We start from the raw sequence: 16,881 nt of genomic DNA, 5'->3' as shown, positions 1-16,881 counted from the left end.
CTAATTCTTGTTTTGAAATAAACTGAGCAAAAACGTATCGAGGGGAAGGGATTTCCACAAGTTTTATTCAACTGCTTAAGGGAAGAAAAAAATGACAATTATATAAAATCAGACACATACTTTAAAAAAATCTGCTGAAATGAAAGAAACTTGGTACATTGTACAGAGTTTCCATGTGATGACATATTTTATTCTGCACTCATTAAACAGGCCCTGGTGTAGTCAACATGCCACACTCTCCTGCAAGCAGACACAGCACTAACTTAACAGCTGGTAGGCTCACCACTGTAATAGAAATACTTGCAATATGAACACAATCAAGGGGTACTTTTGATTCTCCTTTTCCCTATCAAGCCCCGATGTTCCCCATGCAGTCAGTTAGCCATGTAAATGGCACGGTTACATTCAGACAGGTTTGTAGTCCAACTTCGACTCCAGCTTCTTGGAATCTGCGACTTTCCTAACAGCCTTCATGAAGTCTTCCTGAACAACAAAGTCGTGATCGGCACGAATGGCAAACATGCCTGCAAAGACAAGCAAGAGACATACAAAACAAATCTGGTTCATGATAGGCAGCTCTGAGTTCTTATTTCTTCAGTAATCCAGGGACTCTTTCACACTACAGGGATCCCTCTCTTTTCAATGACTCATTTTTTGACAGACGTACAGCTGTCTCCACAGATCTAAATTAATAGCCATATTCCACTCTTTTAATACCTGCTGCTCACTCAGCATGTTGTTTTTCCTCTCAGTTGACTTGGCACAATCTTTCAGTCTTACATTTGCTAGCCAGAAAAAGACTGGGTTTCGCCTTTCAACCACAGAATCATAGGCTGCATCCACTTTGTTCTCATGCCACAACAAACTACATTTCCCAGAATTCCATAGGAATGAGCCATGGCAGTTAAAGTAGTTTCAAGGCAGATTATTTCTACAATGCAGATGCAGCCATAGAGTTGGAAGAAACCACAAGGGCCATCCAGTTCAGCCCTCTGCTATGCAGAAATACTAATTTTCTGACAGTCCTCCAGTCCTAACCCATCAGATAAGTGGGACTCCCTGTACACTTCAATTGCCATGACTTCATCCTATGGAATCCTGGGGTTTGTAGTTAGGGGCACTAGAGCTCTGTAGCTCAGAATTCTATATGCCTTTCCTAAATGGAAAATCCCAGGATTCTGTAGGAAGGAATCATAGCAAATAAAGTGGAACTGCAGCACTACAAGTGTGTAGTGTGGAAGAGTCCTAGCTGCCACAAGCATGACAGGGATCAGCAATTATAGACCTCCATGTTTATTTACTTTCTATTGACTTGCAACTCCCTTTTAGCCTTTGTCAGTAAAACCAATGGTGATGGATCAGGAGCTACAATCCAACATTGACCATCCCTACTTTAACAGGAGTACAAAGACCAGGCAGGGGTCCCTTTTTCAGGCTGCAATATGCAATGGATTTCCTGCGTTTAAAATAAAGCTTCAAAAGAAGTGCTGAAAGTCTCTCCATTCCTTACCTGCTTCAGTACAGACATTTCTCAGATCGGCTCCATTAAAGCCATCAGAAAGCTTCACGATTGCTTCATAATCTAAGTATAAGACATAAATTGCTAAGTTAAGCAGAGTATTGAGCTGCATGTAGCATCTCATTGCAAAAATGACTCCAAATCCCATATAGGCAACATTTGTAAGCCTCAAAGCTGGTGAAAAGGAGGGATATAAATAAAGTATCAGTAGTCATTCTATGGATACTGTGGACTGCCAAAAAGACAAATAAACAAGTACAAAAGTGAATGAAGCTAGAACACTCACTAGAAGTCAAGATGACTAAATAGACATTATTGTATTTTGGATATACTCTGAAACTACAGACTTACTGGAAAAGATGATAGTGCTCAGCAAAGTGGAAAGCTATTGGAAAAGATGAACACTGCATGATGGGTGGACTGAATCAATCAAGGTTGGTTTGTAAGACCTGAGAAGAACTGTTGATGACCAGGGCCCCTCAGCTGTAAGGTCACCATAAGATGAATTCATCTTGATAGCTCATAACGTATTTTAATACGTGAAATGAAAAGCTGGAATAGGTTCCACAACTAAGTGCAATATGAAATCTATGGGGCCCACAGACATTAAATAGGTGTTCGTTACTCTTCAAACAGATGTCATAAAATCCTAGGAACTTACCAATTTCTCCATGTTTAGTTATAGGCCCAGCATGGATCTTCAGTATATCTAACCTGGCTTGTTCATTTGGTAAATCAATGTCTAAAAGAGAAAGAAAAATTAAAATAATTTTATATTATTTTCTGTAAGCTGCATTGAGTCCTAGACTTGATAAAAGGACTGGGTATAAATAAAGTGATCGACTGATTCACAAACAAAGCGGGAGGCAGAGAATTAAGTTGATACAAAAGGTTCACTCACGAATTTTCCTATCCAGCCGTCCAGGACGCAGCAGAGCTGGATCCAGGGTATCTGGCCTATTTGTAGCCATAATCATTTTAACTCTATGCAGGGTGTCAAATCCATCCATTTGATTCAATAACTGAAACATGATGAAGAAAACATTTGTGTCAGCTAGCTCTGATGTTCTGTCAGTTTGAAAGCTCATCCAAACCAGAAGGTGGAAAAGTGTAATGAGATATTGCTCTGCTGCTCTTTCCAAATACATGCAACATGGAATCTAAGACATATCCTTATAATTTGTCCCAGTTTTCTTCAACCTGATATCTTCTGAGAATGATGGATTGCAGTTTCCCCAATCAACCAGCCAGTTAAGATGAAGAATTCTGGGAGTTGTAGTCTAACACATCCAGAAGGTAACAGGTTTTTTTTTGGGGGGGGGGGGCTGATCTCTTCTATGAGAACCATGGATCTCATTTATTCATAACATGTAGGAAGGCTGTACTCTTCACAGTCATGGAAGAACAGGCCACTTTCTCTGACCACGGCTGCCCTACCCATGTGGCTATTCACCTTATGGAATACAACCTTCCTTTCCATAGCTGATGTACAAAGAATCTGCAAGGGTCCATGCACATGAAGTTTTAATTTTAAGCAGCCTCTCTGCAACCCTTCGATCACATGTGGTGAACCTTTAATTAAAAAACAAACAAACCTGAGAGTGGTTCCAAAAGATTTCCAGTGTCCAATAGGAGAAAGTTTTGAGATCTCCAAAGAATTTCCAGATTTTTTGACCTGGAGGCAGGCGAGCCACTTAATCATATCTCTGCATGTGTCATTCAAGCCTGAACAGCTTGTGGCCACAAGTTCCTTGAAAGCACAGCCAGCTTTGATAAGACAAAATACACTGACCTCACATTTTGACTACTTGGTTCTGTAAAAGAGTCTATGGGGATGGGCACCTGGTTGGACTCCATACATAGGAACTTTACCTCCATCAAAGTTCTTTGAATTTCTCTGTCAGCTGATGTTCCCTCTGAAAACCGACGACCACCTGGGAGGGGGAAATAAGCAGAATCAGAAAACAGTGGTTCCTTAAATTTTGACTAGATTCTAAAAATCGACTTGGAAGTTTAAAATAACATTTTTATTTGGAACGAAAGGGAACCTATGCCCCTCCAGATGCTATTAGATTCCAATTTTCATCAGTCCCAGGCAGCACAGCCAATGGCAAGATATGATGGGAGGTGTTGCAGATCAACATTTGGAGGTGAACAGGTTTTCTACCTCTGGTCCAGACAAAAGGGTGACAAATAAGCACTAACTTTTTAGAAAAATATTCCCTTCAAAAACACACAAAAATAAATTTCTAGGTACCAATGAATCTGTGTAGGCACTGAATCCTGTGAACCTTTAAATCACTTTTACAGCCTGCCAGTTGCTTTATGATATGCTCCAGGCAGGCTGTCATAATGACTCCTTAGTTTTCACACATCACAGAACTCTGTATTTTTTGGTACTAGATATTAGCAGTGCTACCCTTCTGACATTCTCCGATTCTTGATCCCTGTTTAATGCTAAGATGTGGAAGACATGGCACTCCAGCTCTTGTTGAATTGAAACAGCCAGCATTCCTCACCACTGGGTATTCTGGCCAGTGCTGATAGGATTTGTAGTCCAACAGTATCTGGACAGCCACACACTTTTTCAACCCTGCTCCAACACAATCAGCTTTTTCCAATGCAAGACAGATACTCAGAAAATAACAGACTTTCCCTGGGGAAACACTCCAGGGCACATCTACATGCTCAGAGGACATAAAAGATGACCAGTCTTACCAATAGCATCAATTTCATCCATGAAGATAATGCAGGGCTGGTGGTCCCTGGCATAGTTGAACATTTCTCTGATCAGGCGAGCACTTTCCCCAATGTATTTGTCTACAATGGAACTAGACACAACCTAAGAAACAGGACGGGTATCATAAGAAGCAGATATTAAACAATTCTGTTTAATACTCTAGATTAGAACTCTATTGTTTTACCTTTAAGAAATTGCAGTCCAACTGACTGGCAACAGCTCTGGCCAGGAGAGTTTTTCCTGTACCTGGATGGAAAACACACAAAGTTCAAGAAGTAAAGCACTAAGATGGCAGAGACTTTAAAATGTCAACCACTCAATAGTGTAGTCTATTGGGTAGGGAAGAAATGTAATACATAAACGTACACATGAAGAGATGGATGGAGCATGGATCAAGGAAACCTAGAATCAAATTCTCACTCAGCTATGAAGCTTAATAGGATCATTGAGATCAAGAGAAGTAATAGCGCCACTATATTCTGCTTTGGTCAGGCCCCACCTAGAATACTGTGTCCAGTTCTGGGCACCACAATTCAAAAAAGACATTGAGAAACTGGAGCGTGTGCAAAGGAGGGTGACTAAAATGGTGAAGGGTCTGGAAACCATGCCCTATGAGGAATGATTTAGGGAGCTGGGGATGTTGAGCCTGGAGAAGAGAAGGTTAAGAGGTGATATGATAGCCCTGTTTAAATATTTGAAGGGATGTCATATTGAGGAGGGAGCAAGCTTGTTTTCTGCTGCTCCAGAGAACAGAACCTGGAGCAATGGATGCAAACTCCAGGAAAAGAGATTCCAACTCAACATTAGGAGGAACTTTCTGAAAGTAAGGGCTGTTTGACAGTGGAACACACTCCTTCCTCAGAGTGTGGTGGAGTCTCCTTCCTTGGAGGTCTTTAAACAGAGGCTGGATGGCCATCTGTTGGGGATGCTTTGATTGAGATTTCCTGCATGGCAGAATGGGGTTGGACTGGATAGCCCCCCTGAGGTCTCTCCCAACTCCACAATTCTATGATTTAGGAAATCGTATTTCTCCATTCCTTCTTGCAGTTTGGCCTACTTTACAAAATTGTTCAGAAGGAATGCCTCACGATTACAGTGGGTCCTTGGTATAATTGGTTCCAGGACCGATGTCAAGTCCCTTTATATACAGCAGTGTACTAAAATGGTGTTCCTTATATAAAATGGCCAGATCAAGGTTCACTTTGTTTTGTGGGTTTTTTCGGGCTATATGGCTGTGTTTTGGAAGAGTTTTGCCATGAATTACTTCACCTTCTCAAGGTTTGCTTTTTGGAATTTTTTGTATGTGAATATTCTCGAACCATGATTGGTTGAATCTGTAAATGCAGAATCTATCGATATGAAGGGCTGACTGTAATGTTATGAACTTATGAAGGGCATAAGATGATCTATACGACTGAAGACATATAAGAATAAAAATGAAATAAAACAACATTTGTATAACAGGAACTGTATTTGCATAATAAGAGTGAAAAAATGAAGTAGCACTGTTGAGAGGAAACACAAAGAAAAATAGTAATTCTATTAGCACAGGGGTAGGATTTGCTTTTGGAGAGCAGATGTTTTCTGGAAGCAACTCTTAGTATTCTTCACCATTGGCTGTGTTTGGTAGGAGATACTGGGACAATCCAAGAATATCTGGCAGGTCACACAATTCCTACCCCTGTACTAACAGCTGAAATTTGTAACACTGTGGATGATGTTATGGTAAGTGTGAAACACAAAATAAATACAACATTGTTGCTGTTGTATGACTTAAAGTCATTTCCCTAAGGTGAACCTACTATGGAGTTTTCTTGGCAAGAATTCTTCAGAGGAGATTTACCACCATTTTTTTTCTCTGAGGCTGAGAGAGTGTGACTTGCCCAAGGTCACCCAGTGGGTTTTCACGGCTGAGTGGGGATTCAAACCCTGGTCTTCAGGGTCCTAGTCCAGCATTCAAACCACTACACCACACTGGGTTCTCAATACAACATTATAGTGACATTATTGAGAATTAATTTTATTGCTATAATGATCAGAGGAAATTATCGGTAGGTGTTATGTAAAGCCTGAATCCAATCTGTATAGATTCTTTGTCCCACAAGTGGTATACCTAGAACCACTGCTCTAGATCTGTTTTCCTTTCCCCACCAACAATGGCAATAAGGCTTTTGAAGCCCAGCACAAAGAGCCAGCTAGCATCTCTCCTTAAGGAGCTGCACAAAAGGAGGAAGGGGAAGCAAGCATGACTTAGAACTTGAGGATACTAAGATGGAATAAGCATATTGCAGCCCCTGGTTTGGCCCTTGAGGTCCCTGCCAGACGCCTCACAAAGTCCCCATATTAAACCAATTAAATTCTAGGCCAAATTTTTTTGTCTCCAAACTGCCCCAAATGTGCCCAAACCACAGTTTCCTGTGACCTACCAAAGCCCCTGAAACCTCCCTGAAACACCAAAGAAATTTTAAAAACTGGCTGAAAGTCCATCAAAATGGCATCTGGAATTTTTATGTTTTACTTAGGCTTGACATTCCATACTAAATCTATTTGCACTTGAAGAAGGAATGCTACCACTCAACAGTGGTCTGAAATGAAATGTGCACAAGTGACCAACCTGTTTGCTCAGGAGTCTTAAGAGGAAAGCATAAAACACATTAAGGAGACCAACCTGGTGGGCCATACAGCAAGCAGCCTTTTGGGGGTATAATCCCCACACGCTGGAACAATTCTGGATTTGTCAGTGGCAACTCTATAACCTGTTGAAAAAGAACAATGTGACAGACTTCTTTAACTTTAAGAAACATGTCAGATTTGTCTAAAAAGCTCCCAAAGCAATTTAGAATAGAAAACTCCCCACAAAAAACACAACAAAACCAAGCAATAAACCAAAGATAACATTATTCAAAACAAAGACTGTAAATGCACATCTCCTAGACTGCTGCCACATTGCAAAATTAATTCAGTTTGATATTGATCTAACTGTCATGGTTCCATCCTATGGAATCTTGGGGTTTGTAGTTTGTTGTGGCACCAGAGCTTTTTGACATAGAAGGCTAAATATCTCACAAAACTACAAACCCTAGAATTCCACATCATTCAACCATGCCAGTCAAAGCAGAGTCAAACTGCATGAATTCTGCAGTGTAGGTGCAGCCCCACAAAGAACATTTTAAGGATGGGTAACTTTTTTTTTTTGTTTTGTTTTGTTGCTAAAATGGCCTTTTTGGTGGGGCAAGTAATCAATGGAGCTATTCCATTTCTGTTGTGGCTAACAAGACACAAAGCTCATTGTTAAAAAGAAAAATCCACAAAAAGGGATCAATTTGAGTTGTTAGTTTAAACCCTACAATGGCATAGGATCACATACTTAAAAAACTCTTTTTTTCAAGTATACATCTATCGAAGGATGGTATTTTCAAGGGAGGTTAGATGAGTAATGAGTGGGAAAAGGTTTTCCCCCCCAATGATGGCAACCCGTTTGTGAAATGACTGAAGGAAGTTCCTCCTGCTTGGGATGCAAGTTAATATGTTGTTTTACTGCTACAACCTAAAAGTTTTCATCTGGTTGTTTTTGTCATTCTGTCTTCAAATTCAAAAGAACTGTTACTGTCCTTGCTGCATTTCTTTTGATCATGGTAAAGCCACGTTGATATCTTAATAGAAAAGTTCAGGATCAAAAGTTTTAAATGAATACAGTAATTGCAAGACCTCAGCAGTTATTCATAACAGGATCTCATAGACATCTCTTATTCAAACCACTATGATAATAGCCTATGGTTAAAAGAAACTATAAAAAGTAGGAGGGAATCAGGAAACAGGTGGAAGATGTGGACAATCCCAGGATTTATGTCTGATTCTTCATGGTATGGTAGAAAGGACCATTATTGTGATATCTGAAAGGTCTCCTTTGGTATGAAGCTATAACCAATGTGACCCAAAGTTGTTGTTTTTTTACTGATATAAAACAAAACAAAAACCTGGGAAAGTACCTCTCTTAGTTCCCTGATTTGTTCTGACAGTCCGCCAATCTCAGAATAAGAGACATCACCAGGATCTTCATGAGACATGTTGTAAACCAGAGGATCAACTTCTCTTGGCAAATACCTAAAATGGAGAAATGATGCCAAACATTCCATTTTGATTGTACAGGAAGTTAAAAAAAAACTTAACAGCAACTTCCAAACTTTTTCTGCCTGACTAGTTGTAATCCAAACATAAAAACGAAGACATCGGAGAAAACTACGTATTTCTGTAGTGCTTTTCCAGGAAGAAGGTTTGCACAAAACACTGAACAAGAAAACCATGGCTTGTGTTCACCCTCACACATCTCCTTCTGCTCCATGAGGAAGACCCATAAAAATGGATTTAGTTCAATTTCAGCACATCTTTGGCTTGTCCTTACATGTGACCCAAAATTCATGGTTTAATAATAACCTCTTGCTAATTGCTAAAACAAACCACCAACAAATCTTGGTTTGTTTAAACCCACAATTCCTGATGCACATGCAACAACAAATTAAGAATCTGGTAATGTGAAAGTTACGTGGTCTACTTTATGCATACACATGTATTAAATTTGCTTTAGCATTACATGCAAACTGAGTTACTAAAGCCCTTCACATACAATAATCTTTAGGAATATCCTATAAAAAGGTCAGGCTACTCCACATTTTACAGACGGGGAAACTGATGAGATATCGATGAGACTGATGAAACAGGCTTGCCTGAACACAAACAAGCTCTTAGTCAAATGAATCCCTGGCTTCTACCGCAGTCTTTTAACTAAGATTCAGTGCCAAGCCCCAATTCTTGAACAGCAACCGCTGCTGTGAAAACATGGAACACTTTGTCCACAAAACTCTGTTTACTTTCATTGAACTCTCCCACAAATACATTTTTAAAACTGTTTAAACAGATCTTGAATTATCTTGTTTTAACTTGTGATACTGTTGAATATAATTGGAAAAGCTCAGTAAATCTCTCTATAGCTAACTGGAGAAACTATGGACTTTCACACAAGGCCAACAAGCAAAGACATATACTTGGGGGGGGGGGGGGGTGAGAAAAAAATGAGGGTCTATTTTCTTGTATTTTTTACTATTTAAGGCCCAGGCAGATCTTTTAAACTGCAACATGGTCTAAGGAAATAAAGCAACTTGACGCCATTTCCAGTGTTCTAGCTCCACCTTATGGGATCCTGGAATTTTGCAATTTTACAAGGTCTTTAACCCTCTCTGTCAAAGACTACTTGTGCCTCGCAAAACTACAAATCCCAGGATTCTGCAGGATGGAGCCATGGCAGTTAAAGTGGTGTCAAACTGCATTAATTCTACAGTATGGATGCACCCCCAAGGGAGAATGTGGGGAACTAGAAAACCTGGGAGGCAATTTTGAACTTTTAGAAGACAATACACAGAGACATTATCTATCTAGCTATCTACCTACCTACCTACCTCACACAATGGTGGGGATGGCCCTCAAAGATCCCATATGGACCAACCCTGCTTTGAGGGTTATCTCCAAAGTCAGCTCTCTTTGCTACAGAGTCATGTGGCTAATTCTTCTATTTTGCAAGAACTCTGCCGCATGCTTTCTCCATCCCTCTAATGTCTCCTGCTCCCCTACAAAGTCCTGGATAGTAAAAACCTACCTCATAATAGTTAGTGTGGTCATATCCAATGCAACTCTTGTCCCAGGCTTTAGTTTACTTTTATCGAGCTGTAGATTAAAAAAAAGAAGAAACAATTGAGGATGAAGCACGCTTGTTTTCTGCTGTTCCAGAGACTAGGATACAGAGCAATGAATTCAAACTACAGGGAAAGAGATTCCACCTAAACATTAGGAAGAACTTCCTGATGGTAAAAGCTGTTTGACAGTGGAATGTGCTGCTCTCAAGAGTAGTCAAGTCTCTTTCTTTGGATGTTTTTAAACAGAGGCTGGATGGCCATCTGTCGGGAGATCTTTGATTGTATCTTCCTGCATGGCAGGAGGTTGGTCTGAACGGCCCTTTGGGTCTCTTCCATTCAATAATTCTATGAATTGCTAAATCTGGCCAAAGAGCAGAAGAGATATTCCAAATATAAGCTTGTGGAATAAACAGCCTCAATAAGGACCCTGTATCTGGTGAAAGCAAAAATATCAGGTTACATTGCTAATAAAGCAATATACTTTACTTCCTGCTGTCTTCCTCCCCCCACTAAACACACACACACACACACACATTGAATCTAATGAAGAAAGACTGAAGTGATTACATGGCAAAATTAAGTTTTCAAACCAATCTGGGGACAAAATCCACAGAAGAGGAAATAAAAAGATCTGTGAGATAATAACAGATAAGAAGGATCCTTACTTTGACAACAACACCAACAACAGAGGTGTTCTTTAAATGTAAGACAAAAACATTTATGGTACACCTAATATTAAAACCACTATTTATTATGTTGCAGTCATCCAAACAGTCATGTGTCAGCCCTACAGCTGAATCCAGTCCAATGTCAGAAACCTGATCCTCTTAGCACTCTCTGAGGCTGATCAACAGCTTCAGGCTTCAGCTGCCCAACCAGAGTTCAAGTAATAGTGCATCCCCCTGGCAAAGCATATTGTGTTTATTCATTCTGTGTTACTCTTTCTAAATAGAAATACATTCAAAGCAGTATTTCTTGAGTTGATTCTGATTTAGAGCAAACTTCTCATAGAATTTTCTTGGCAAAACTTTATTCAGAATAAGTTTCCCATTGCCCTCCTCCAAGGCTGTGAGGGTGAGACGCCTGCAATCGCCTGGTGAATTTCCATGGCTGAGCAAGGATTTGAACCCTGATCTCCTAGAGTTCTAGTCTAACACTCAAGCCACAACACAACACTGACTCTCTCAAAGCAGTATACAATCTACTGAAACATTGTTTGTTGCTGTGGGCCTTCAAAATGTTTCCATCTTATGGAGACCCTAAGGCAGGCCTGCGCAACATATGGCCTGCAGGCCACATGCAGTCCACCAAAGAATTTCAGGTGGCCCACAAGGATGTGGAACGACTTCAAGGTTCCTCCGCCACTCAGATGTCTCCCAAAGAGAAGGTCAGGCAGCAAAGGAGGAGGATGTGCAAATGCTCACCCCACAAGGCTCCTCCCCAGCTAGGCCTTCTCACAAGGAGAGGGACAGGCAGAAGAGGACAATGGAATTAATCTTAATTAATTATTGATTAAATGCTACCTGCAGCCTGAAAAAGTTTAGCCTATATTAATTTTAGCCCCTACTCACTGCCAAGTTGTGCACATCAGCCCTAAGGCAACCCCTATGATGGGGTCTTCTTGGCAAGATTTGTTCAGAGGAGATTTGCTATTTCCTTCCTCTGAGGCTGAGAGCATGCAACTTGCATAGCTTCCGTTAAAACAGCAAAAAGGCAGCCAATCTGGATTCAGGTGATAATGTTCAGAGGAGGGATGATAACCCATGACCACACAGCCTGACTTCGGACTGGCTACCTCTCACAACCCCAGCCTGCTTCCATCCAAGTGAGTCACGGCGCTCACTGGAGAGAGATGTAAAAGCAAGCCAGATTTGAAAAGGACACATTTTCCACACGCACACACTAACTGAGCCCAACAAGAATGCTAAAGTTTCACCCCTACCAATTGAGGCTACACAGCAACTGAACTTTTCTGGAGGCCGCAAAAACCTATGTCAAATAAAAAGTATTAGTTTACAAGATGCCACAAGACTGTCTACTGTCTATCCTCAACTCTGCTCAGATCATGTTACAATCCGTGAAACTGACAAACATTAAAGAACATGCTGCTCACCTGACGCCGACAACCAACGACATATCTTGGTCCATTTGTTGCTTTGACAATGACTAGAAAGACAAATGACAGCTTTTTAGTTCATCTGTGATTGTGGCTTCCACTGAGCAAGTGGATAGAACTTTTCTACACATACCATTACTGCAATGCTACTGATATGTGGCTTAAAGCCAAACATCCCATGTCAAAGAATCCATTAGAAAGGCTGGATCTCTTATTAATATATGCTATCCCAAGGTACTTACATTTTTCCTCTGTTAATTGTTTAAGAACCTCACCAACAATCTGCATAAAAGAAAGAGAGAGAGAGAGAATGTTACACCTAGGAACATAATAACCTTGCTTATAGTTCCTTGAAATGTGATGAAATTTGTCAATCTACAGCAATCTTTCTTGACTCAGTGCCTTCCAGACATGATGGGTTACACTTTTCTGTGGATTTTTTTCTGCTTTTCTCAGAGCATCAGAGCCATGGGTTATTTTCCACAGGTGAGACTCCAGTGAGATGCCAAGAAGGAGCAGTGATTTCTGTACCTTACAAGAGAACTCAGTCACTGAAACTGGCTAGACTCTGGCACCAATGGAGCTGGAAAGCACAATCTCATGTTCTTGCCCCAAGTTCATCCTTGGGACAGCAAAGGGAGGAACAGGGAGGGCTTGTAGCAAATAGTTAGTGTGGTAACAAGTGTGTCTGCTTGTAAACAGGTGACTGTATCCTACCCTGGAAGCCTATACAAAAGCAGGGATGTACATTTCTAATAAATAACCATAATAAAACTTTCTGTTTACTATGCATCAGGATTCCTCCAATAACAACGAACTAACCAAACTCAGAAAATCACAAAGGCTTAAAACAGGGTTGGAACATGTAGCCCTCCAAATAGGACTGAACTCCAACTCTCAGCAGATACGTGTGACTGTCATGGAGGGCAACAATATCTGGAGAGGTAAAAGTTCACTAAACCTGGGCTAAAGCCATGCAACACACCTCCCTTCCAGCTCAGATGCACCTCTCCCCACTTTCCATCCTCAAAGACAGTTCCCTTTCAAGGAATTAGTGCCTGGTTCACTCCTTTTATAACTCACCTGTCCAACACTCTGCAGAGCCTTGAGGTCATTTTCAGATTTCTCATACTGCTTGGTAAGCTCCTTCAGTTGTTCCCTCACTGCAGTCAGAAACATCAGGAAAAAAATGCTGATGCACATTTTCTCATCCCCATGCAGGGAAAAGATATCTTGAAGAACTAGGAAATGTTATTCTTGCACTAACACTCTATGGCAGAACAGAGAGTACAGTTTCTGGACATATTTGTATTAGATGTTAATAAATCTAGCATCATAATTCATTCTCAGAAATGCTGTGCAAATCAGTGTACAGTGCAAACTTGTGCACATCTGGGAGCAAGTTCCACTAACTCAGAAAGATAAGTTGGTAGGCACAGGATGAGGCTGAAAGTCCTTCTGAGTAAGATCTGTTCGACAGTGGAACACACTCCCTTGGAGTATGATGAAGTCTCCTTCTCTGGAGGTCTTTAAGCAGGATGGCCAACTGTTGGGGATGCTTTGATTGTGAGTTCCTGCATGGCAGGGGCTGGACTGGATAGCCCTTGGGGTCTCTTCCAACTTCCAACTCTATGAATCTATGATACCATAGGGAATCCAGAAAAGGATGTCAATTCTACTTTGATGCATAAAAGAAGTCTTTGTTTTTCATGGACACTCGCCAAAACAATATAAGCTTGCAAAGAACGGTTCAAAACCAAGACTGATGAGGACACTGAACCAAGCTCTAACCTCTACCAAGGCCAGCAGTGTTTCTAAAGAAAAGCATTTCAATTCATGCTTACAGCAGGAATTGAAGTGCTTTCCCCTAGAAACATACCACTGATCTTGGTGGAGGTTAAAACTTGCTTGGTGTCCTCATTGGCCTTGGTTTTGAACTGTTCTTTGCAAGCTCTGGGCTGCCTCTGTAGTATTCTGGCCTTGCATCAGCCCTAACTGCCCCCTTTACCTGTGTATTCTGGAGTAACACCAGGTAGCTGTCTACACAGCATCCTGCTATGCTGCCTGGCAGAACAAGTCACTCCTTCTGAGGTCAAACACAAGATGCTGATGTCGATCACGTGTCCGGATGTCTCGCTGGGACCTCAGAGGATTGATTCGCACCAGTGCTGGCATGATAGGACAGTGTGTAAACAGCTGCCTGGCATCACTCTGGATTTTCTGGGAAGATCCGGAGCAAATGGTGAGTCTTTTAATTTCACTTTAATGCAGGGATGGCCTGGATTCAGTGCAGGACTGTCCTTCTCACGTGTAGACAGTATTTTGGCCCTGCATCATCTGGCCAGGGCTATGTGAGGGTGGGAGAAACAGCTGCAAATGGTCCATACAGATGTACCTTGGGGAAAGGTGTACTGCACTTGGGGCGGAAAAATGAAATGCACAGATACAGATTGGGGGACTTATACGTGTGAAAGGGATCTAGGAGTCTATGTAGATCACAAGTTGAATATGAGTCAACAGTGCGATGCGGCAGCTAAAAAGGCCAATGCAATTCTAGGCTGCATCAATAGAAGTATATTGTCTAGATCAAGGGAAGTCATAGTGCCACTGTATTCTTCTTTGGTCAGGATCCACCTGGAATATTGTGTCCAGTTCTGGGCACCACAATTCAAAAAGGACATTGAGAAACTGGAGCCATGCGTCCAAAGGAGGGTGACTAAAATGGTGAAAGGTCTGGAAACCATAAAGCCCTATGAGGAACGCCTTAGGGAGCTAGGGATGTTTAGCCTGGAGAAAAGAAGATTAGGAGGTGATATGATAGCCCTGTTTAAATACTTGAAAGGATGTCATATTGAGGAGGGAGCAAGCTTGTTTTCTGCTGCTCCAGAGAACAGGACCTGGAACAATGGATGCAAACTCCAGGAAAAGAGATTCCAACTCAACATTAGGAGGAACTTTCTGACAGTAAGGGCTGTTCAGCAGTGGAACGCACTCCTTCCTCGGAGGGTGACAGAGTCTCCTTCCTTGGAGGTCTTTAAACGGAGGCTGGATGGCCATCTGTCAATGGATACGCTTTGACTGAGAGCTCCTGCATGGCAGAAGGGGGTTGGACTGGATCAGGGCCCTTGGGGTCTCTTCCAGCTCTAGGATTCTATGGGGAATATTGGCCATAGGGAATCATGGCGATTGATTCTCCATGTATCTCTATGGCAAGCAATCCCCAATGATTCCCTATGGGCAAGTATTCTCCAATTGTTCTCTATGGGCCTACTTGGCAGGGCTGTTGTGAAGGCAGACTCAGGGAACCTCCCTCCCTCGCTCTTTCTTTAGGACCGAGAGGGGGGACCCAGGGCCGCTAGGACCTCCTCCTTCGGGAGACTCACGCTCCTTGAGGCGCCCGTCGATCTCCTTGTGCTCCAGCAGCTTCTTGCGGTAGTCCTGCAGCGCTTTGTCTCGCGGCTCCGCCATGATGATGACAAGGTTGAGGCTGGAGAGGATGCCAGCACCGCCGGCCCTGGCAAGTCGGAGCCGGAAGCGGACACTGCGCAGGCGCAGCGCAAGGCACGCCGGGTAAAGAGGGCCGAGCGGCTTCTCTTTCTGCTGCTTTGTCCCCTGACGCTGAGGATTCCGGAGGCCGCGCATGCGCAGAGCTCGTTCATCGTCGGCCTCGCCGGGAGAGCGCTCCCCCTCTGGCGGTTGGGAGGGGAACTGCAGGAAGAGGGAGGCAAACGGACCTCTTTCGAAGGAAGTTTGTCCCGGCTGCAACCCCGTCCTGGGGGATCCTGGGATTTGTGGTTTTGAAAGAGGGTCTTGGGCCCTCTTTGTCAATCATTATTATTATTATAAGTACTGTATATAATATATTTATATTAAAATAGTTATTATTATTATTATATATATTTATAATATATTATGAATTATATATATTATAAAAATAGTTATTATTAAGAATATAAAATGTTTTAATATATTATTTATTATATATTATAAAAGTAATTATTGTTGTTATTATATATATTTATAATATGAATTGTATATATATATATAATAAAACAGTTATTATTATTATTATATTAAATTTATAATATATTAGTTATATATATTATAAAATAGAACTATTATATCATATTTATATTATATTATAAGTTATATATATTATAAAATAGTATTGTTATTATACTATATTTATAATATATTATGAATTGTATATAAACCCACAAAGGAGCAAAGAAATCAAGGAGCAAAGTACATAATTCAGGACCCTTTAACACCTCACAGTTATAGCATTGTAAATCTCCTTAACAGCCATTGCTTCATCCTTCACAAGGTGGACAGATGTTTCCATTGCAAAGGCACTGCAACATGTAGGACCTTCCAGGAAAAAATGTAGGGCAGCGTTACACAATAAAAGCTAAAAACCCTAATAAATGCATGCTTCTTAGTCATGCTCAAAATGGAGGACATTTTGGATTCCTCCCTGGACAGAAGGTTGAAATGTAGGATACTAACAATACTAACTAAATCTCCCTTCAAAGGATGCAACCATGGTATTTAAAGTAAAATGAAAGCATTACAACTGTGTAGCAAAAAAGAGCCCTTAGGCTGCATCCGCACTGCAGGAATAATTCAGTTTGACACTACTTTGACTGCCATCATGGCTCCATCCTGGAAATTGTAGTTTGTTGTGGCACCAGAGCTCTGACAGAGGAGGCTCCACGTCTCACAAAACTACCGTTCCCAGGATTCCATAGCACAGAGCCATGGCAGTTGAAGTGGCGTCAAACTGGGTTACTTCTGCAGTGCGGATGCAGGTGTAGAG

At 41.4% G+C, this 16,881-nt stretch overlaps 1 protein-coding gene across 1 annotated transcript; it reads right to left on the bottom strand.

The window, feature by feature from the left end:
* Window positions 1–37: 37 nt before the first annotated feature.
* Window positions 38–15,610, bottom strand: PSMC6 (proteasome 26S subunit, ATPase 6). Its single transcript, XM_042445224.1, has 14 exons — window positions 15,446–15,610; window positions 13,146–13,225; window positions 12,305–12,344; window positions 12,060–12,112; window positions 9,910–9,977; window positions 8,249–8,363; window positions 6,928–7,015; window positions 4,444–4,505; window positions 4,238–4,361; window positions 3,392–3,453; window positions 2,421–2,541; window positions 2,181–2,261; window positions 1,511–1,582; window positions 38–524 (listed from the first exon to the last, which is right to left on the bottom strand). Exons 1-14 carry the CDS (start codon window positions 15,528–15,530, stop codon window positions 406–408), a joined length of 1,170 nt encoding a protein of 389 aa, XP_042301158.1. The 5' UTR covers window positions 15,531–15,610; the 3' UTR covers window positions 38–405.
* Between the last annotated feature and the right edge of the window lie 1,271 nt (window positions 15,611–16,881).

Source organism: Sceloporus undulatus, chromosome 1, assembly GCF_019175285.1.
Source record: "Sceloporus undulatus isolate JIND9_A2432 ecotype Alabama chromosome 1, SceUnd_v1.1, whole genome shotgun sequence".
In the NCBI taxonomy this organism is placed as follows: Eukaryota; Metazoa; Chordata; class Lepidosauria; order Squamata; family Phrynosomatidae; genus Sceloporus; species Sceloporus undulatus.
This window is presented reverse-complemented; position numbering and strand designations above follow the sequence as displayed.

Excerpts from the sequence above, each read along its gene's own strand:
- PSMC6 (XM_042445224.1), bottom strand. The coding sequence starts at position 15,530 with ATGGCGGAGCCGCGAGACAAAGCGCTGCAGGACTACCGCAAGAAGCTG. Across the intron at positions 12,113-12,304 it reads ACAATTAACAGAGGAAAAAT|TCATTGTCAAAGCAACAAAT; the intron begins GTAAGTACCTTG and ends TTGTCTTTCTAG. Across the intron at positions 4,506-6,927 it reads CTTGCTGTATGGCCCACCAG|GTACAGGAAAAACTCTCCTG; the intron begins GTTGGTCTCCTT and ends TTTTCCATCCAG.